The sequence below is a fragment of the Dendropsophus ebraccatus genome, chromosome 6, assembly GCF_027789765.1.
Source record: "Dendropsophus ebraccatus isolate aDenEbr1 chromosome 6, aDenEbr1.pat, whole genome shotgun sequence".
Taxonomy (NCBI): domain Eukaryota; kingdom Metazoa; phylum Chordata; class Amphibia; order Anura; family Hylidae; genus Dendropsophus; species Dendropsophus ebraccatus.
The window spans coordinates 123,650,562-123,671,986 of record NC_091459.1 but is presented as its reverse complement, the minus strand read 5'-3'; the positions used below and the strand labels follow the sequence as shown (position 1 = coordinate 123,671,986).

General features: G+C 45.1%; 1 protein-coding gene across 3 annotated transcripts; it reads right to left on the bottom strand.

Moving 5' to 3' along the window:
- Positions 1-1,445: 1,445 nt before the first annotated feature.
- GCFC2 (GC-rich sequence DNA-binding factor 2) lies at positions 1,446-20,918 on the bottom strand. 3 transcript variants are annotated; one of them, XM_069975825.1, is made up of 18 exons: positions 20,628-20,918; positions 19,036-19,143; positions 18,787-18,906; positions 16,516-16,725; positions 16,254-16,351; positions 15,880-15,998; positions 14,772-14,955; positions 10,623-10,746; positions 10,459-10,531; positions 8,468-8,580; positions 8,065-8,264; positions 7,799-7,949; positions 7,074-7,180; positions 6,842-6,918; positions 6,235-6,301; positions 2,952-3,098; positions 2,711-2,835; positions 1,446-2,595 (listed from the first exon to the last, which is right to left on the bottom strand). In XM_069975825.1, exons 1-18 carry the CDS (start codon positions 20,875-20,877, stop codon positions 2,487-2,489), a joined length of 2,382 nt encoding a protein of 793 aa, XP_069831926.1. In that variant the 5' UTR covers positions 20,878-20,918; the 3' UTR covers positions 1,446-2,486. The 3 variants fall into 3 exon arrangements, with proteins under 3 accessions (XP_069831926.1, XP_069831928.1, XP_069831927.1); XM_069975827.1 differs by lacking the exon at positions 20,628-20,918 and adding an exon at positions 20,131-20,210; XM_069975826.1 differs by lacking the exon at positions 20,628-20,918 and adding an exon at positions 20,103-20,139.
- Positions 20,919-21,425: the final 507 nt, after the last annotated feature.

Genomic DNA, 21,425 nt, shown 5'->3' with positions numbered 1-21,425 from the left:
GACACAGTCTGTCGGGATTCTGCAGCGAAGAGTCCCTTTGCAGAATTCCACCTCTTTTACTCCATGTGAACTGGCCCTAAAGTCTCCTGTTCCTCTTCTATGCATGACTGCAGTGGGGAGAACTTCAAATAGACCAGTAAAGGGGTAGTCCAGCAAAAAAATTTCAATGCAACTTTTGTACTAGAAAGTTAAACAGATTTGTAAATTACTTCTATTTAAAAATCTCAAGTTACAAATCTAACTAACTTTCTGACCAGGGCTGTGGAGTCGGTAAGCCGCAGCTCCGACTACTGAATTTTATCAGGACCGACTCCCAACTCCAACTCCTTCATAAATGGCCAGTCATATACCAGGGGAGTTTTTTATCACACTGGCTCAGCAGTTTCACCCTAATGTATTACATGATCCTGGGGCGACTTCTGAAACATTCAAAGGAAGCTTCTCCTGTGTGTGCAGTGGATGCAGCCAGTCTCCAGCCTCCATGTCCTGAACTACTCAGAACTAGACTAGATGGAAGAGGGTGATCTTTTCCTGCTAACAGTCTTCTATATTTCTAACTAAATATTCACCATACTTAAACACTGCTAACAATGCCAAATACCTGTAATATAGAGGTCAGCCATAGTGATATACAGGCGGTCACACATAGTGATATAGAGAGGAGTCACACATAGTGATATAGAAGGTCACTGTGGGGGCACGCAATAGCACACACACACAGCCTACTGCAGCCATAGCATACACCCACACAGCCTGCTTCAGCCATAGCATACACACACAGCTTGCTGCAGCCATAGCGCACACCACACACACACACACACACAGCCTGCTGCGGCCATAGCACACATACACCCAGCCTGCCGGCCGTACAATAAAAATGACCCCAGCCCGGAGTACCCCTTTAATACTGGTGGCTGACGAAATTAGATGCAGCCCTGGAAAACATGGATAAAGCCATAGGCTCCGAGCCTGGAGTACCTCTTTAATCACTGTATCCATATAACGCTGTCCATCCCTCTGTGTCTCTGCGCATGATGGAGGAGCTTTCCTCTGAAACATCTGTGGGAGCGCAGCATTTCTGGGCATCTCAGGACTATGATACATCAGCTGTAAGGTGTCATATGAAGACCCAGGGAGTGTTCAATTGCCCAAGGTATGTGCGGTCCAATTAGGAAAAGAAGCTCGCCCAATTGATGCCAGTGAGATGGTGAGATAACCATTTATTATACTCCATACCTATTTGTATTCATGAGACTGTTATACTGGTCTTGGTGGAGTCTGGTTGTGTGGAGGTGGTGTAGTATGTGGAGTGCGGACTAATTCTGGCACAAGTTCAGTATTCATATGCCCAACAATTGGTCTTGAGCATGCTTCAGCTCCACTCAAGTCACAACCTATTATAACTCCTTGATGTAAATCAGTAATAAAGATTCAGTCTGACAAGATCCATATATAATGATTTATTAGTTTACAAAAGTAGATTTAAAAAGGTAACAAATAGCAGAAGATTTTCTTTAAAAGACGGAACAATTCACGGTCTAATAAATACACAAGTGGTCTGCCTTATAAATGTCTGAGGAAACCACAGGGCGCCACATACTGTCATGAGGGGCTCAGACACAGGACTGCATATAGAGGAGGACATTAAAGAGACTCTGTCAGTAGTTTTATGGTGTCCTATCTCAGGGTAGCATAAACTAGTGACAGAGCAGCTGAACAGAATGATGTATAAATTACATTGTTCTGTGCAGCTGATCCAGAGATATCCTCCTGAATAACATGGACATTAAGTAGTCCTCTCGAATGTGCATGAGCCCAGTAGTCCTGGATATTCATGAGCTCCAGGCAACTCCGCCCACCAGCTACTGATTTGCAGTTATCCATGCTGTGTATAGGCAGTCAACAGTCAATTAGCAGCTGGAGGGTGGGGTGCAGCAATAATCCTATTCTCCTGCATATTAGGAGAACGGCAGAACAGAATGATGTAAGTAATACACGATCTGATCAGCATTTCTGTCACTAGTTTATGCTGCCCTCATTTAAAGTGTCATAAACCTAGTGACAGATTCACTTTTAACAGTCTTTAATGCACACTAAAAATGTGAAGTATTAATACTTGCTGTGCTGAAGTATGATCAAGGCTCTGGCCTGATTCCTGTCTGCCGCAGATGGGACCAAAACCAATGGGGATGAAATAATATAAGAAAACAAAGCTTCCTCTCTTCTTCCCTCTGCAGACACACCTCAAAGTATAGATGGGAATAAGAACCATAATATGACTGTATGATGGTGCCTAAAAGCTGATACTGATGGATAAGGCCGGGTGGTTTCATTTGGCAGGTTTTCATTTTTAATTATTTTTGTCCATTTTCAAGACACAGACACTGCAGTAGTTACATTTTTTAGATTGGGTAAAGACTGTGCCATGTGACCACCGATTGATCATGGCGGTGTTGGATGGATCCATTCTTCAGGATCGCTGGTGGTCATACAGTGATGTTACATCCCTCCAGGCCGTACCGGGCAACAACCTCCTCTGCCAGATTCTGAGCTTTTATCTTTATCAGCAGAGATACAAGGACCACCATGCCTTTCCTAGAAGTAAGTGCAGATTAGGTCTAATAGTGTAAATGCAGGGGACTGCTTAAAGGTTAGTGGTTAACCCCTCGAGAAAGAAGGGATCCTAAATCTACATGGATGAGACACTGACCTGTCATTCAGCTTGTGCAGAGCGTGGATGCAGTTAACCAAGTGCTTACTGAAATTCCCCAGTCGTGTTAGTGTCTCCCCACTGCCGAGCCCCCTAAACCAGCTCGGAGGTAGACACTCGACTATCTGTGGAGAAACAAAGCTGAGTAACACACCTGAACAGTTTTTTTTCTGATCAGTGCAGCCACAACATGGCTGCAGGACCAGGATGCCGATACTGGCAGGTCTGTGACAGGCGTTACCTTGTGACATTTGTTCACCAGCTCAGAGTCCGGCTCTGCATTCAGAAGAACCAGGAGGAGGTAGCGGTTGAGCAGCTTATCCAGGCTCAGCTCCAGCAGGATTTCTTCCTGAAGGAAACCATCCCATAGGAGAATATTCCCAAACAACTGCAGTGAAAAGCAAAGTATTTTAGAGTATTCACACTAGTGATGGGAAATCTAGTTCGTTTTGGTGATTAGTTCACTATGAACTAGTTCACTGAAAAGATTAGTTCAAAAGATTAGTTCATTTAGTTCAGTATTTCTCTGGATTCTGCTGAGAAGATATTGAACAGTTCTAGTTCATTACACAGAAGCTGTGGCTCCTAGGAGGAGTTATAGTCTTGTTAAAATGATCAGATATAGTTAATACATCTGATCATTATATAACAAACTTTTGTTAAAGGGGTACTCTGGAGAAAATAAATTCAAAAGTTATTTATTCAAGTTAGTAATTTCCTTTTTTTAATTTTTTAAATATTCAAGCCTCCCAGTACTTATCAGCTGCTGTATGTCCCACAGAATGTCATGTTGCAAGGAGCTCTGTGTCAGACTGGGAAGATTACATGACTTCATGTGGAGCATACAGCAACTGATAAGTACTGGAAAGCTTACTTTAAAAAAAAAAAAAAAGTTTAACTTTCATCATTCTCCAATTCTCTCACTTGCCAGAGCAATATCAGAAAGCTGAGCTGTGATTGGTTGCTATGGGAGCAAAGAAAATTATCCTCTAAAACAGCCTGCTGATTCTCCAGCCATATCCTATGAGGAGCTGATAGAGAGAGGCATCATGTGACCTGTGAACTAAATGAACTAGATGAACTGCACGAAATGGTTTGAGAGTGAATCAGGAATCAGGTCTAGTTCAATGTGATGCATATCACTGAGCCCAGCACTGCCCCCTGTGGTAGTGTAGAGGACTGACTCATAATGAATGTGTATGAGGGAGCTGAGAAGCAGATCAGCAGCCACCATTGTGAGTACAGAACAGGAGCCAGGGGGTAAAGATTTTAGCAAGACTGATCTTCTAGGCTCCAGGAGGCTGATCTAATCCCAAAGACAGGTGAGGGACATGAACCACACATAGAAAATCAATCTCTCTCTCTCTTTCTCACATATGGGCTGTGTCTGTCTACTGTGCAATTTCAATGTCATTAATATTATTACTATTATATTTGTATGTGATGTGTGCGGAATAGTGTTTTACTACCTTATTTTACAGCATCAGGAGCTATAGAGCAAGTGTGAGAGCAGGGAGCTTGTTTCCTGGAGCTGGATGAGGGATCACTGGCTCCTCCCACTTTCTGTTTAGTTCATAATGAACTAATCTCTGTCAGGATGGTGAACTAGATGAACTAGTTCACTCTGAAGATTAGTTCATTTTGAACTAATCACTCACGAACTACCCATCACTAATTCACACAGACCAATCACAAATGATTGACAGCGACTGTGCCACCAAGTTACTGATCTAAGTATTAGCCTGGATTAAAAGGATATTCCGGTTAAAAAAAAAATTGTGTTCAGATCAGATTTGTAAATTATTCTATTTAAAAATCTCAAATCTTCCAGTACTTATGAGCTGCTGTATGTCCTGCAGGGAGTGGTGTATCCTTTCCAGTCTGACACAGTGCTCTCTGCTGCCACATCTGTCCATGTCAGGAACTGTCCAGAGCAGTAGCAAATCCCCATTGAAAACCTCTTCTGCTCTGGACAGTTCCTGACATGGACAGAGGCGGCAGCAGAGAGCACTGTGTCAGATTGGAAAGAATACGCCACTTCCTGCAGGACATACAGCAAATCTATAACTTTCTGACACCAGTTAATTTATTTTATCCCCTTTAAAGGGAACCTGTCACCCCCGGTGTCGGAGTGACAGGCTCTCGACCCCCCGCTAGAGCACCTTATACGTACCTGATCGCGCCGGGTCCCGCTTCTTGAGATGGTCGGGTAACAGAGATTTCATTGCCCGAAGCCCGGCGCACACGCTCCTGCGATAAGTCCAACGCTCATAGAGAATGACGGAGCGTCGGACTCACCAGTCATTCTCTATGAGAGTTGTACTCATCTCAGGAGCGTGTGCGCCGGGCTTCGGGCGCTGAAATCTCCGTCACCCAACCGTCTCAAGAAGCGGGACCCGGCGCGATCAGGTACGTATAAGGTGCTCTAGCGGGGGGTCGTGAGCCTGTCACTCCGGCACAGGGGGTGACAGGTCCTCTTTAAAGTGACACTGTCACCCCCTTTGTGCATTCTGACATCTCTACACAGGTGTAAAGGGTAAATTTAGCGTTTTTCATACCTTATTTCATATCATACGTCATGGTGCTTGTTCAAGTAAAAAGTGTCCTTTTATCAACTGCAGATTGTATTAAGTGGGCGTGGCCTTGCGGCATTAGCGCCACTTAGCCCCGCCCACAACGGCACCGTTGGCCCCGACGCCCATTGGTTGGCCAATCTAAAAAGAGTGGGGTCTAGACCTTTCGGCCAGCCTGTTCCAATGGCCAGCGAGGGGGGGGGAATCAACTGTGGCGTTGTGGGCGGGGCTAAGTGGCGCTAATGCCGCAAGGCCACGCTCACTTAACTCAATCTGCAGTTGATAAAAGATGACTTTTTACTTGAACAAGCACCATGACATATGATATAAAATAAGGTATGAAAACCGCTAAATTTACCCTTTACACCTGTGTAGAGATGTCAAAATGCACAAAGGAGGTGACAGTGTCACTTTAAGCTCTGTTCACACTGCCATCATTGTTTCTATTATAACAGAAGCCAAAACGTTTCTCAGTGTCTGTCAAACAGAGCCCATTAAAAGAGAAGTCCGTCGATTTCTAAAATGACTTAAGCGGTGTCCCTCCCTAGTCACTGACTGGCTGAGCAGCTAGTCCATCAGCTGGGTCGTGACGTGTCAGTGCCTGAGATCCCGGAGTCTGGCAGGGGTCCAGAGGCCGGTTCTGCCCCTCATCGGGGGCACGGGGAGAGGTAAGTTAGTAATTGTAATCAATCCCCCCCTGCCGCATTTTAGAAATTTCCAGACTTCTCCTTCAAGTTATAACAGGGCCCTGTTAGGTTTTGTCATGGTGTACCTCATTCTGATGGGGAGGATAATGCTTTACTATTCTTCCCATCAAATCTTATGGAGATATCAATGTAAACTCCAAACCCTTTGAGGTTAACATAGCCTTTGCAAATCTGAGCCAGTCACTTGTGTCTACAAGAACAGACTCCTTGTAACGTGCAGAAGAACCATAGTCACATGACTTACTTTTACAGCGGACCAGAACTGTCTCTCCTGAAATTTTGAATGAGGAGAATTCCTGTCCTCTAAAAATCTGCAACAATAAAAGGACACAGCGGCTCAGTCTTCTGTGGTTACATCACAGATCAGGACCCTAAAATCTAGGATCACACAACCTGATCCTGAGTATTTCTAGTCCTCATCTAATAAACTGTCACTGCCACGTTTTGGTATTCAATGTCAGTAATGCTTAAAGTGGAAGTCCGGGTTTATGTAGCTGAAGACATTTACATATGCATTTGCAAGACATCTCACAGTCCAGGGGTTCTTATAAGTGTATACTGAAAGCCAAATACTTCAGCAGCACAAATCTTCCTTCTTTCATGACACTGAGGTTTGGTAACGCCCCTTTGACACTTGAGCTCTACGCATGATGACAGATTCCCTTTAAAGTGCATAGGAATGGACTGTAATACCAGGCACAACCACTACTATAAGAATGGCACTGTGACTGGTAAACAGTGGCGATCCCTGGAGTGGGGTTGTCAATCTGATGGTGATTACCTAAGGATGAACCTCACCACATTATACAGGAAAAGCTGTTTCAATACATGTAGAAACCAGATGATCATACCTCCTAGGGTAGAGAGGAATAAATACATCATCTTCTATGGATTTCTTTAGTCTTGAAACCAGACAAGTGATGAGACCCTGAAAAATACAAGAACTGAAATTCTCAATGCAAAGTAAACCATTACAGGTATCATTTATCCTATCATCGTCATCAACAGTGAATGAGGTGATCCCCTGTATAGAATATAGACATAGGAGCCATGGTCATCACATGGGCATATCCATCACCTCACCTGCACAGCTTTGCTTTTCTCATCTCCTAGTACATGTGTTTTGCAGAAATGCACCAGTCTGCCAGTCTGAACAGATGACAAGGGATCCCACACATTCTCTACAATCCCTAAAACAGAAGATTACAAACAGTTTAGATTGTTTAACCTGTATTCATATATAGGAAACAAGTTCTGATGTATTGTTCATCTAGGGCTCAGTTCACATTACTGTACATACACAGTGACCCCACCAGCAGAACAGTCAGTGCAGCTCTGGGTATAATACAGGATGTAACTCAGGATCAGTGCAGGATAAGTAATGTAATATATGTACATATGGACCCCACCAGCAGAATAGTAAGTGCAGCTCTGGAGTATAATACAAGATGTAACTCAGGATCAGTACAGGATAAGTGATGTAATGTATGTACACAGTGACCCCACCAGCAAAATAGTGAGTGCAGCTCTGGAGTATAATACAGGATGTAACTCAGGATCAGTACAGGATAAGTAATGTAATGTATGTACACAGTGACCCCACCAGCAGAATAGTGAGTGCAGCTCTGGAGAAAAATACAGGATAAGTAATGTAATGTATGTACACAGTGACCCCACCAGCAGAATAGTGAGTGCAGCTCTGGAGTATAATACAGGATGTAACTCAGGATCAGTACAGGATAAGTGATGTAATGTATATACACAACAGACAAAAAATCTCCTATACATCCATGTACTGTAATTCTCACCTGATACTTTGGGAATCACAGTTTTCTCAATGACTGCACTCAGCACTTTATGATCTGGGTCGTCCTCCATGTTGTTTTCTTGGTCAGCTTTGCTAAAGCAGAAATCATCCAGGTCACGATACCACGACATCTGCTCAAGGTCCTCGGTTTCCTAAACAAAGAAGAACAAAGATCAACTACGACGATACACAGAAGAGGTGAAGTAAAGATTACATATATAATCCAATTCAGGCAACCTGTGACATAACATAGTACTATGGCTGCACCTGCAGAGGATTCCAGTTTATTATCTGCACCCGGACCAGAGGGCTCAGCAGTTTGGGAATACACAGGCTAATGTAAGCATCGTAATACGTCTCCGGGAACCGCTCCCTCCACTCATCAAACTTGCTCAGGATATTTTTAACTTGGCAGAAATCCTCATGGACGTCTTCAAAGATGGGTTTACATAGGAGGAGGACGTCATCTGTAGGTGGGAAGCATAAATCATTATAAAATGATAGGTCCTACTGATTGCTGATTGCTAATACATTGTATGATTTGATTCATCCACATTTTCAAGATCTCTTGGTGCGGTCAGTGAATGGAAGCATTCTCGTCTATATAAGATGTGTTGTCAGTGGCGTTCTAACCACACACAGTGAGGCATCTCTCCTGCTCCACCATTACCTCGATTCTGTTTGTATTCCCTTTCTTGTTCGGGAGGCAGCTCATCATCACTGGACAAGCCTTCATGGTGATCTATCTGACCAGAATCCTCACGCTTCTGCCGTCTTCTCCTCCTGCAAAAGAAAACTAAATCCACTTAGCCCATAAGCCTGATAACTCATGTATTTGCTGCCCTCTACAGGCGAATTACTGGAATGACACCCAAGTAATAGGAAGTGATTGTGCCTCTAAAGCAGGGATGGGGAACCTTTGGCCCTCCAGCTGTAGCAAAACTACAATTCCCATCATGCTTGGACAGCCAAAGCTTTAGCTTTGGCTGACCAGGCATGATGGGAATTGTAGTTTTGCCCGCTGTAGCTTCAGACCCCTGCCTCCTCCATTATGATTGGCAGTCAGAGGATGTGGGGCCTGAAGACACAGTGGCTGAACAGGAAAAACAGAGAAGAGCATGTCCGATGACAGGAGCAGTAAGTATGTACTGCAGTGTGATCTGAAAACTGACAGCACGGATATATGTATATCCGTGCTGTCAGTTTCCATGGCTACACAAATGATACAAGGATTGTTCGTGTAGCCCAGCCACTCAACTTGTTGTGCTGTGTAAAGGCACTGCAAACAAGAGCCCATCTTGCCCACAGCTGACAAATCTGTTAGTGTAAAAGGACCTTAAAGTTTCCACATCCCACTTGTCTCCTCTGTCAGTTACCTGGGGCGTCCTTTATAAAATGCCTATCATCAAAAAAAGAAACTCTGCTCATTGGTAAACCAAAGGGGCAGCGGTGCTCAGCTGGGTACAATGCCCCTTAGTTGCTGATTTATGAATACACAAGTGTGCAGTGTACAGATCCATAAGTCTAAAGTCTTTCTATTGCTCACCATGTAGCTATTCTTAAAGTAGTTGGACTCTGCTATATTTCCTTGCGTAGCGGGACAGCAGCACTGAATCAGCACCGGGTCTTCTTCTTTCTCAGGAAGGTTGGACCCCTCAATTATAAAGTGAATCCAAATAATGAAGGCAAGTCCCCTTCCTCTATGTAACCACTTAGATGCAATGTTCGCTATAGACTGGTGCATCTGAGCCAATAAATGTTTGGGATCAAAGTCAACTCCAATCCCAGCTGTTATAGAAAAGTGTCGGCAGTACCATCCCCATGCCCTATATGTATGACCAGTGCAGGAAATACCAACTCCATACATGTACAGTACATGCACCAAGGATTTAGGTCAAGGAAGGGCGACCTGCTGCCCTCCAGCTGTTGCAGAACTACAATTCTCTGCCAAAGCTGTCTGGGCATGATAGGAATTGTAGTTGTACAACAGCTGGAGGGCCAAGGGTTCCCTTTTCTGATTTAGAGCTTTATTGAGTATAGAGAACAAGACAAGGAATCTTATACAATGTGTATATGCAGATACACAAATAAAGAGTACATCTGTGTGTGTATATGTATATATTATATATATATATATATATATATATATATATATATATATATATATATATATATATATATATATATATATATATATATATATATACAAAAAAGAAGAAGGTTGAGGACAGCATTATCTTCCAAAAGCGTGCTAATTCTGTACTGGCACAATAAAGAATTAGCACGCGTTTGGAAGATGATGCTGTCCTCAACCTTCTTTTTTGCATAAATTTTGGGGGATAGAGCCGTACCCCGGGAGGACTGTGCATCCAGTGGTGTAGTTTCCGCGGACCCAGACCAAATTCGTTGCATATATATATATATATATATATATATATATATATATATATATATATATATATATATACTGTATATATATATATATATATATACTGTATATATATATATATATATATATATATATATATATATATATACACATATATATATATATTTGGGTGGATTCACTGTACATCATAAAGGGCCATTAAAGTAGGGAGGCCTCCTCCAGAAATCTTGGCATTGAGCCCATCACCCACCAATCCAATGTAACATAGTCACCTTCGCAGCTCCATGTCCTGCAGACGGCTCTTTGTTTCCTCATCTGCTTCTATATCACTCACATTTCCAGTTCCTGAAAGTAACAGACAAAATCATTGAAAACCTTTAAGAACACGAGGAGAACAAAGACATGACAGACAGCACCCACAGGTATATATACTCACCGGCAAACTTTTGTATTGTAGCAGACTGGAGCTGGAGATCCTCCTGCCTGCGCTTTAGCAGATCTCTGCTGTGACCCTCCAGGATCTGGGACATCTCACACTCCGACTGATTAATCTCCTGAATCTAAGAAGAACAGGGCACAGTTTTTACACCAGTTTTGTATATACAACTGTCATAAACATCGTCTAGATCAGTGATTTTCAACCTTTTTTGAGCCGCGGCACACTTTTTATACTTAAAAAATCCCGGGGCACACCACCAACCAAAATGGCACAAAATGACACTAAAACAGTACATATTATACATATAGTTCACGGAGTTCACTCTTGGGGGTTTTAAATCAGCTTCTTATCACCACAAGAGCTGCTTTTTAAGCCCTCAAGAGTGACATATGCCGGGCAGAGATCCTTTCAATAAATTATTCATTTTAAAAAAAGTGAAATAAAAAAGGATAACCCCCTCATATATACAATCCCATGTAACCTCATACATACAGTGCCATGTATTCCCATATATATATATATATATATAACAGTCCCATGAAAACTCATACATACAGTCCCACGTATATGAGCACATAATTATCAGCACCATATACTGTGGTGATGTGCACTGTATAGCCACAGTATATGGTGCTGATAATTATGTGGCTCATATAACTGCAGTATAAAGGGGTACAATGAGACGTACTATGGCCATGAGGCCAGAGTACAAGTGCCCCCTGCTTTGCCCTCATACAGTAATAATGCCCCCTGCAGTATGCCCCCATATAATAATAATGCCCCCTGCAGTATGCCCCCATATAATAATAATAATAATGCCCCCTGCAGTATGCCCCATATAATAATAATGCCCCCTGCAGTATGCCCCCATATAATAATAATGCCCCCTGCAGTATGCCCCCATATAATAATAATAATGCCCCCTGCAGTATGCCCCATATAATAATAATGCCCCCTGCAGTATGCCCCCATATAATAATAATGCCCCCTGCAGTATGCCCCCATATATTAATAATGCCCTCTGCAGTATGCCCCCATATATTAATAATGCCCTCTGCAGTATGCCCCCATATATTAATAATGCCCTCTGCAGTATGCCCCCATATATTAATGCCCCCTGCAGTATGCCCCCTATAATGCCCCCTGCAGTATGCCCCCATATAATGCCCCCTGCAGTATGCCCCCATATATTAATGCCCCCTGCAGTATGCCCCCATATAATGCCCCCTGCAGTATGCCCCCATATAATGCCCCCTGCAGTATGCCCCCATATATTAATGCCCCCTGCAGTATGCCCCCATATATTAATAATGCCCTCTGCAGTATGCCCCCATATATTAATAATGCCCTCTGCAGTATGCCCCCATATATTAATAATGCCCTCTGCAGTATGCCCCCATATATTAATGCCCCCTGCAGTATGCCCCATATAATGCCCCCTGCAGTATGCCCCCATATAATGCCCCCTGCAGTATGCCCCCATATAATGCCCCCTGCAGTATGCCCCCATATAATGCCCCCTGCAATATGCCCCCATATATTAATGCCCCCTGCAGTATGCCCCCATATAATGCCCCCTGCAGTATGCCCCCATATAATGCCCCTTGCAGTATGCCCCCATATAATGCCCACTGCAGTATGCCCCCATATATTAATGCCCCCTGCAGTATGCCCCCATATAATGCCCCTTGCAGTATGCCCCCATATAATGCCCCCTGCAGTATGCCCCCATATAATGCCCCCTGCAGTATGCCCCCATATAATGCCCCCTGCAGTATGAGAATATGCACCAATAGTTTTAAAAAAAACAAAACAACAAACCATCATACTCACCTAATCGGCGCTGTGTGTTCTCCCTCCTCTTCAGGCTCCGTCCTGTGAGCCGCGGCGACTGAACCTCCGGCAGGCGTGATGACGTCACATCATCACGCCTGCCGGAGAGGTCACGTCCCGGCCTCCCATAGGCTGCTGGCATGAAGTGCCGCGGCCTATGGGAGTCAATGTCAGAGCAGGACGCTGACAGGTCCTGCTCTGACATTGTGCGCGATTGAATGTTTCGCCCGCTCACTGTGTGAGCGGGCGGAACATCAATCCATCGGCATATCCCTAGAAGCTGCGCGACCGCAGCTTCTAGGGATATTAAAGGGACAGTTTCTAATTTCCGACCGGGATCCCGCGGCACAGCTGGCGGGTTCTCACGGCACACCAGTGTGCCGCGGCACCCCGGTTGGGAAACGCTGGTCTAGATCTATAGCTATAACTTCTAAAAACGGTAATTTCACCCCCTAAAAACATTTTTAATTGAGTCAAGCTGATATAAAAAGAAGTCATACTTACCTGCCCCGATTCCATGCAGCCGCTCCCACTTCTTTCTGATTTCTGTGAGGTGTCTTCCCCATAGGAACTACCTGCTCGGCCAGTCACTGACTGAGGTGGGTCATCACAGCGGCTGAGTGAGTAGTTCCTGCAGTCTATAGGCACTATTACACGAAACAATTATCGTCTGTACTTGGGCGATTACCGGCCGTACCGGATGATAAACGATTTGTGTAATAGTTCATGCTGAAAGACAGCACGATGTCAGCTGATCATGGTCTTTCAGCATGTTGAACAAAAGCGATGACAGGAACGGTCTGCTGGCCTGTGCTATGTGAAAAAGCAGCAGCGGCAGCAGACCGCCACCTTCGTCTATGGGCGACTATAGATCTTCCGGGCCGCCCCTCCTGCAGCCCCCACCGCTCCTCTCCACTTGCTGTCTGTGCATTTAATAGCAAAGACAGCGAGCGCTGACCTGACAAGTCACCGCTTGCTTGCTCATTAAAGGGGTGGTTCACCTTTTTTTTATTTCTTTCAAATCAACTGGTTCCAGAGATTTGTAATTTAATTCTTTTTAAAAATCTCAAGTCTTCCTGTACTTATCAGCTGCTGTATGCCCCACAGGATGTGGTGTATTATTTCCAGTCTGGAGAGCAGGAGAGGTTTTCTATGGGGGTATGCAACTGTTCTGGACAGTTCCTGAGATGGACAGACAGGTTGCAGCAGAGAGCACTGTGTCAGAATGAAGAGAATAAACAACGACCTGCAGGACATACAGCAGCTAATAAGTACTGGAAGACTTAGGAATTTTTAATAGAAGTAAATTACAAATCTCTGGAACTTTCTGGCAGCAGTTGATTTGAAAGAAAGAAAATTGATGTGAACAACCCCTTTAATATTGGGCCGTCTAATAGAACCCTATTTATTACAGGAATCTGGAATAAGAGGTGACAGGGAGCAGGAGCTGTTGCAGTGGCAGCGGATCAGGGCAGGTGATTATGACAGGTGTTGGTATACACATTTTTCTACTTTTTACGCAGTAAGTAGAAAGCCAGAGAAGAGGATCACAGATCATTTCTAAACATGTTAAGCACTCCTCATTCACATTCATAAAACTGAAGCCTGGTGGAAAACAGCTATAAGTGTGAACGGAGCCTAAATGAAGTGTAGAAATTATTGTCCAGGGCCATAGAGCAGAATTTTGAAAGCAACTCTGAATGTAGAGAAGTAAATCAGCAGTTATTATGGCAGGACTTAAAGTGACACTGTCACCCCCTTTTTGCATTCTGACTTCTCTACACAGGTGTAAAGGGTAAATCTAGCAGTTTTCATACCTTATTTTAGATCATACGTCATGCTGCTTGTTCAAGTAAAAAGTGATCCTTTATCAACTGCAGATTGTGCTAAGTGAGCGGTGCTTCACAGCACAGTGCCACTTATCCCCGCCCCACAGCATCACCATTGGCCCTGTGACATCATCAGCACATAGGCCCCGCCCCCTCAATGCCCATTGGTATGGACCGACCTAGAGGGGGTGGAGCCTAGACCTTTAGGCCAGCCTGTTCCAATGGTCGGTGAGGGGGTGGGGCATATGTGCCTATGACGTTGTGGAGGGGCGGGGTGTTGTGGGCGGGTCTAAGTGGCACTGTTGCAGTGAAGCCCCGCCCACTTAGCACAATCTGCCGTTGATAAAAGATCACTTTTTACTTGAACAAGCACCATGACCTATGATATAAAATAAGGTATGAAAACCTGTGTAGAGATGTCAGAATGCAAAAAGGGGGTGACAGTGTCACTTTAAGTCTCCTCATCCTACTCCCACCTCATTACCTTTTCATTGAGACAGTCGACAAAGTTCTCCACGTAAACTTTCATCTCCTTGAAGAATTTGTAGCTTTTCTCACCCGATGACGTCTCGAGCTTCTGCAGTGTATTCTTCGCATTCTCAAGATCGTGGGTGTATTTTTCACAGTCTAAGACGTGTGCTCTGTGCACCTCTTCTATGGAGGCTATCCTGAAGGATGAAAAAGAAAGGGAAAAATCTAAGTATGAGGACTAGAGGTGAGCGGCTGGAGCATGCTCGAGTCCGAGTGTTCTGCATTTGATAACCGGTGGCTGAAGAAGTTGGATGCTGCCCTTGGGAGTCAAACAGGCCATGGGGTTGAGATTCAAAGTATAGTTAAGAGTGTGAATGATTTTCTGGATCCCGTCTGGGATGAAATGAGTTTCAGGGTCTGGTCAGGGGTTCAAATGAGTTTTGGGGTCCACTCATGGGTGTGCATTAGCATGGCCTGAATAAGTTTAGGGGTCTGAAGTCTTAAAATGTCATTGTCGTATTTTTTTTTTTTTTTAGTCCAGGCGATTTTAAGAAACTTTGTATTTGGGTTTATTAGGCAAATATGCCATTATCTGCATTCAAAAAGACTTTCCCCAGCCCCCCCTCTCTCTCATCCACTGCTCATTATCAGGAAATCATGTTTTGTTGCATCAGACGTGCCCTGTCTGTTCTATGGAGAGGGGAGGAGAAAGGAGGAAGATTAGTCAGCAGCAGAGAGCAGAGAACAAAGGATTACACAGCAGACCTGTGTGAAAGCCAGTATTCAGAGATCAGTGCTGATTTCAGAGGAGATAGCCCAGTGACGTAGCTGTAAATTAACTCTTTGTTGTCCTGTTTTGGTGCCTCATCTCCCTCCACCCCTCCCCTCTCCATAGAGAACAATGAAGACAGGAGGGAGAGCTTCAAACTGCTTTTTCATAATAAAAATGCATTTTTCGGCTAATAAACCCAATTACGAAGTTTCTTAAAATCGCCTGTACTGACTACAGACCTGGGATAGTGAATTTTTCTTAAACCCAGCTGAATCTCCCTGAACTAGCCCTATTAACAGTTAGGGGGGCGGGTCATCACTCAATCACTTAACCCATTTAAAATCTTTACCTTGCAGCCAGCTTCTTTCTGATGTCCTCCACAGTCACTAGGGGGGTAGAAAACTTGGGTTCCGCTTTCTTTTTTGCACGAGGGGGGCTGCGTTCATGTAACATATCGTTGTCCACAGTCTATTGGAGAGAAAAAAAAAAAGACATTATGAATTGTAGATTATTATATTTTCATAGTATATTGGAATCTGACATACTACAGGAGACCAGACATTTCCCCTGCAGCAAAGTATTACATGGTGCCCACTGAAATAAATGGGTAACCATGTGAGAAATAGCTGCACTGGGCTCTCCATAGCGGGACCCCTTTATGATACCCATAATAGGTATACAGAAAATAGGGTCAGCTGATTGGCCATCATACAGTATACAGACCTGCGGACACCTGATCGCTTTCCTTATCTGCTGCTCCTCCCACTTGTCCTGAAAGTCATCCGCTTCTTCATCTTCACTAGCGGATGTGCTACTGGAGGCTATGGAAGAAAAAAATGATAATAAAAAAAATGCAGCCAATATGGCTTCTCTGGAGAGAGGAGTCTTGTCCCAATATGGGATCGACTGCCCCCACCCCTTCCACCTGCCCCATAGCGGCTGCCCCTATGTGGAGAAGGAGATAAAACCAGAATCAGAAACTTACACATTTCCTCGGCCATTTGCTCTTTAATGGTTTTCACCCCAGGAGCAAATTTAATCCTCTTCTGGTGATCGTCCAGCTCATCGTCACTCTCTGATTGGCTGGAATCCGAGCGTTCATGGGAGACATCCAGCGATATGTAATCTCCCTGAGCCCGGGCCAATCTCCTCTGTGTGCGAGCCGCTCGGATCTGCCGGGCACCCGGGATCTCATCTGTGCTGAACAAGAGGTCAAGAAGAATCGGTCACAAAGTTGCATGAAATGTAAACCCTCAGACAAACCTTAAAGGGATTTTATGGCCTATCCACAGCTGTATCAGCCTAAATCTCAGGCTAGAGCACAGGGAATTTCTTCCACCAGACACAACTAACAGTATTTGCTGTGTACAGGGGCTTAGAGAAGGGATTGCTATCCACAACCTATTCGCCAACAGGAAGCTGATTGAAAAGAAAAGTTTATTATAAAGTTACAGAACTTTCCAATATATTCTGGTTCCCCTCTTACACCTTACAGCCTATCCGCAGGACGCTTACACATACAGCCTATCCACAGGACACACATTACAGCCTATCCGCAGGACGCTTACACATTACAGCCTATCCACAGGAGGCTTACACATACAGCCTATCCACAGGAGGCTTACACATCACAGCCTATCCACAGGAGGCTTACACATCACAGCCTATCCACAGGAGGCTTACACATCACAGCCTATCCACAGGACGCTTTCACATACAGCCTATCCGCAGGACGCTTACACATCACAGCCTATCCACAGGACGCTTTCACATACAGCCTATCCACAGGAGGCTTACACATACAGCCTATCCGCAGGACGCTTACACATCACAGCCTATCCACAGGAGGCTTACACATCACAGCCTATCCACAGGACGCTTTCACATACAGCCTATCCACAGGACGCTTACACATACAGCCTATCCACAGGACGCTTACACATACAGCCTATCCACAGGACGCTTACACATCACAGCCTATCCACAGGACGCTTACACATCACAGCCTATCCACAGGACGCTTACACATACAGGCTGGGTTCACACTACATATATTTGAGGCTGTAAAGAAACCAAAACCAGGAGTGGATTGAAAACACAGAAAGGATCTGTTCACATAATGTTGAAATTGAGTGGATGGCCGTCATTTAATGGCAAATATTTTCTGTTATTTTAAAACAACGGCTGTTATATTGAAATAATGGCTGTTATTTACTGTTATATGACGGCCATCCACTCAGTTTCAACATTGTGTGAACAGATCCTTTCTGTGTTTTCAATCCACTCCTGGTTTTGGTTGCTATGAGGACCTGACATGAGGACCAAATACAGCCTAAAATATACTGTGTGTGAACCCAGCCACAGCCTATCCACAGGACGCTTCCACATACAGCCTATCCACAGGACGCTTCCACATACAGCCTATCCACAGGACGCTTCCACATACAGCCTATCCACAGGACGCTTCCACATACAGCCTATCCACAGGACGCTTACACATACAGCCTATCCACAGGATGCTGACACATACAGCCTATCCACAGGACGCTTACACATACAGCCTATCCACATGACGCTTACACATTACAGCCTATCCACAGGACGCTTACACATTACAGCCTATCCACAGGACGCTTACACATTACAGCCTATCCGCAGGACGCTTACACATCACAGCCTATACGCAGGACGCTTACACATCACAGCCTATCCACAGGACGCTTACACATCACCGCCTACCCACAGGACACTTACACATACAGCCTATTTGCAGGACGCTGACACATACAGCCTATCCACATGACGCTTACACATTACAGCCTATCCACAGGACGCTTACACATTACAGCCTATCCACAGGACGCTTACACATTACAGCCTATCCGCAGGACGCTTACACATCACAGCCTATACGCAGGACGCTTACACATCACAGCCTATCCACAGGACGCTTACACATCACCGCCTACCCACAGGACACTTACACATACAGCCTATTTGCAGGACGCTGACACATACAGCCTATCCACATGACGCTTACACATTACAGCCTATCCACAGGACACACATACAGCCTATCCAAAGGATGCTTTCCCTACAGAATTGTCTATTGGCTATATCTTCTTAAACTAAACATGGACAAAACAGAAGGTATGTGTATATATCTCATGTGCTGTCCTGCCTGTATGCAGTAATGGGTTGCGTAGCAGAATAGATGTAGTTCTATAAGATGTATAAGAGAATGATCCCCGCTGACCTGCTGCTGTGTGATGCGGAGGAGATGGCGCTGGACTGACATTCGCAGGGCTGGAATATTCTTCCTTCTCGGACATATCCTCATCTTCAGGCTCCTTCTCGTCTGACTCGCTGTCCACACCTAAGTATTAATAAACACAATCATTCGGAATGATCTGATAGTCTGGCACTATATGGGACATAATATATGCGCACTGTAACCGGCTGATTCATTGCTTCCATTATTTTCGCCTTTCAGGACTTTTCTCACCTTTTTCCCGAGCCCTGCTTCCTTCCCCGCCACTGTCCATCTTCTTCTGGGCTGTAAATACGATGGCGCTTACTGTCGGCTTCCTGATCTTAAAGGAGCCATCCTCACCTGCAATAACAGAGGAACATCTGAGAGCAGATCCAACTGCGAGCCCCTCAAGCCGATGACCATATGGGGGGGCCTCCCGACTCTCCCCGATGGCAGACGTCAGGGGAAGGCAGGATGAAGCAAGCTGGGTATCAACTTTTGTTCTTAGGGGGATATGATGCCGCAGCAGTTTTGAATAAGGGTGCGCTTTACACAGGGATTTATCTGACAGATTTTTGAAGCCAAAGCCAGGAATGGATCTGAAGAAGAGAAATCTCAGTCTTTCCTTTATGACCTGTTGCCGGCTTTGGCTTTAAAGATCTGTCAGATAAATCTCTCTGTGTAAGGCTAGGTTCACACTGCGTTTTCAGCATCCGTTTAACGGATCCGTTTTTTTTAACGTCCAGAAAAATAGGGTCAGCAACGTTTTTTGGTCCGCCAAAAAAAACGGATCCGTTTTTTTTATAATGGAAGTCAATGGAAAAACGGATGCACACAAATGAATCCGTTTTTTGCAATCCGTTTTTCATGCGTTTTTTGCAAAAAATGGATGCGTTAAACGGATGCTGAAAACGCAGTGTGAACCTAGCCTAAACGCACCCTTAGTGCACGCTCTGCCAACCTGAGAGAGCATGTGCATGAGCGCATTAGGAAAAACAGTCCCCGGCTTGACTGCCGAGAGCAATGTCAAATTTATGGCAGCTTTATGGTTAATCCCTGTGAGTGGGGGGGTTATACGGCTGCATCGCTCCCCCTTTCTGCCCTACAGCCCCCCACTAGACCCGTATACAAATATCGAGCTCCAGTATAAGTTTATTGCCCTTGTTATTGCCAGGTCCCAGAAACTAAAAATGGCTTCTGCATAGGACTGGGTGGCTATTCATGTCTGCGACATTTAAAGGGTTAATCTCATCATGACTTGTTAGCGTGCAACATCCTCTCCATGCCAGGCGGTAGACAGTAAGGCAATTATACACTACCAGGTATCGCCTTAGCAACCATACGAACCACACATGGATGCCCCCATGGCTTAATACACAGAGAATGCAATACTCCAGTCACTCATTGGTGCATCAGTCATTGTCGCTCATTGCAACCAATCACAGCTCAGCTTTCATCTCTTGATGCCCTGGAAAAATGAAAGCTGCGCTGTGATAGGTGGCAACAAAGATAAATGAGGCGGCAGGTGACCAATGGTCGCTGTTGCTATGACTACCCAGTGCTCAATATCGTCAGACTGGCCAACTGTCCTAGTTTTAGTAGGAAAGAATGTAAACTAGATTATAAAAAGGGCGGGGTCACACAAACTCCGCCCATAATGTGTATACCGTTTCGCGTGAAGGCCCCACTGAGCATGCGCTGTACGCAAATGAGTCGGCCTTCCCAGCGAGCTGATTGGCTGAGAGATATTCTATAGCCATAACGTCACTGGCCGTAGTATCCTACAAAGCGGCGTCGCACAAACGCAGCAGTGTGATCGCTGCCGGAGTGTCGTGGTCTCTTACCTTCCTTCTCCACACTGAAGCTGAGGGCGCTGTGCGGGCCGGCAGCCCGGGGAGGATCGGAGTCCTCCTCACACCCATGCTCGTCACTGTCCTCCGCCGCCTCCTGCCTCTTCTTGGTCCCGCACGTCAGTCCCCGGCCCTCCGCTCGCTTGGGCCGCTCCACCTTCCCACGGTCCCGCTCTTCCTCCTCCTCTTCCTCGCTGGACGCGGCTTTCCGCACCCGCAGATTACGATTCGGTTTCCTAAACATGGTAGAGGCTGAACTGTAGAAGCTGAAGGACCTGCGGTGACGTCACGATCACGTGACATGCGTGGGTGGGGCTAGCCTTGTGCCTTAGTGAAGTTTCATGTCAGTGGAGGAGATTACCCATAGCAACCAATCACGGCTCAGCTTTCACTTTTTCTAAATGAAAGCAGAGCTCTGGTTGCTATGGGCAACACAGAGAATGTTGCAGGGTTGCCCTTGAAAACACACTCCTGTGTAGATGAGGATGTCATGGTGAAGCTAGTTTCCCATGGTATTTCTGCTCATGTAATGTCATAAGAAGGATGTAGACGTACAATACCACATATCCGTTCACTGTACTCTGCTTTCTCCGGTGGCTCCATAAAGAATGAATAGAGCCGCAGGTCATGTGCCATACCCACAGCTCTAGTAAAAACAAAGGAGCCATGGGCCGATCTGGAGATCGCCGGGGGGAACAGAGTTCCGAACCCCTGTGATGCCTTGTAGGGGACAACTTAGTCTTTCTTGGAATACCCCTTTAAGGCCCCCTTCACACGTCAGGAATCTATCTG

What these genes read in the sequence shown, in the direction of transcription:
- GCFC2 (XM_069975825.1), bottom strand. Translation starts at nt 20,877, where the DNA reads ATGTTTAGGAAACCGAATCGTAATCTGCGGGTGCGGAAAGCCGCGTCC. An exon ending in AAGCAGGGCTCGGGAAAAAG is followed by an intron (nt 18,907 to 19,035) that starts GTGAGAAAAGTC and finishes ATTAATACTTAG; the next exon opens with GTGTGGACAGCGAGTCAGAC. An exon ending in TCCGCATCACACAGCAGCAG is followed by an intron (nt 16,726 to 18,786) that starts GTCAGCGGGGAT and finishes TGTTCAGCACAG; the next exon opens with ATGAGATCCCGGGTGCCCGG.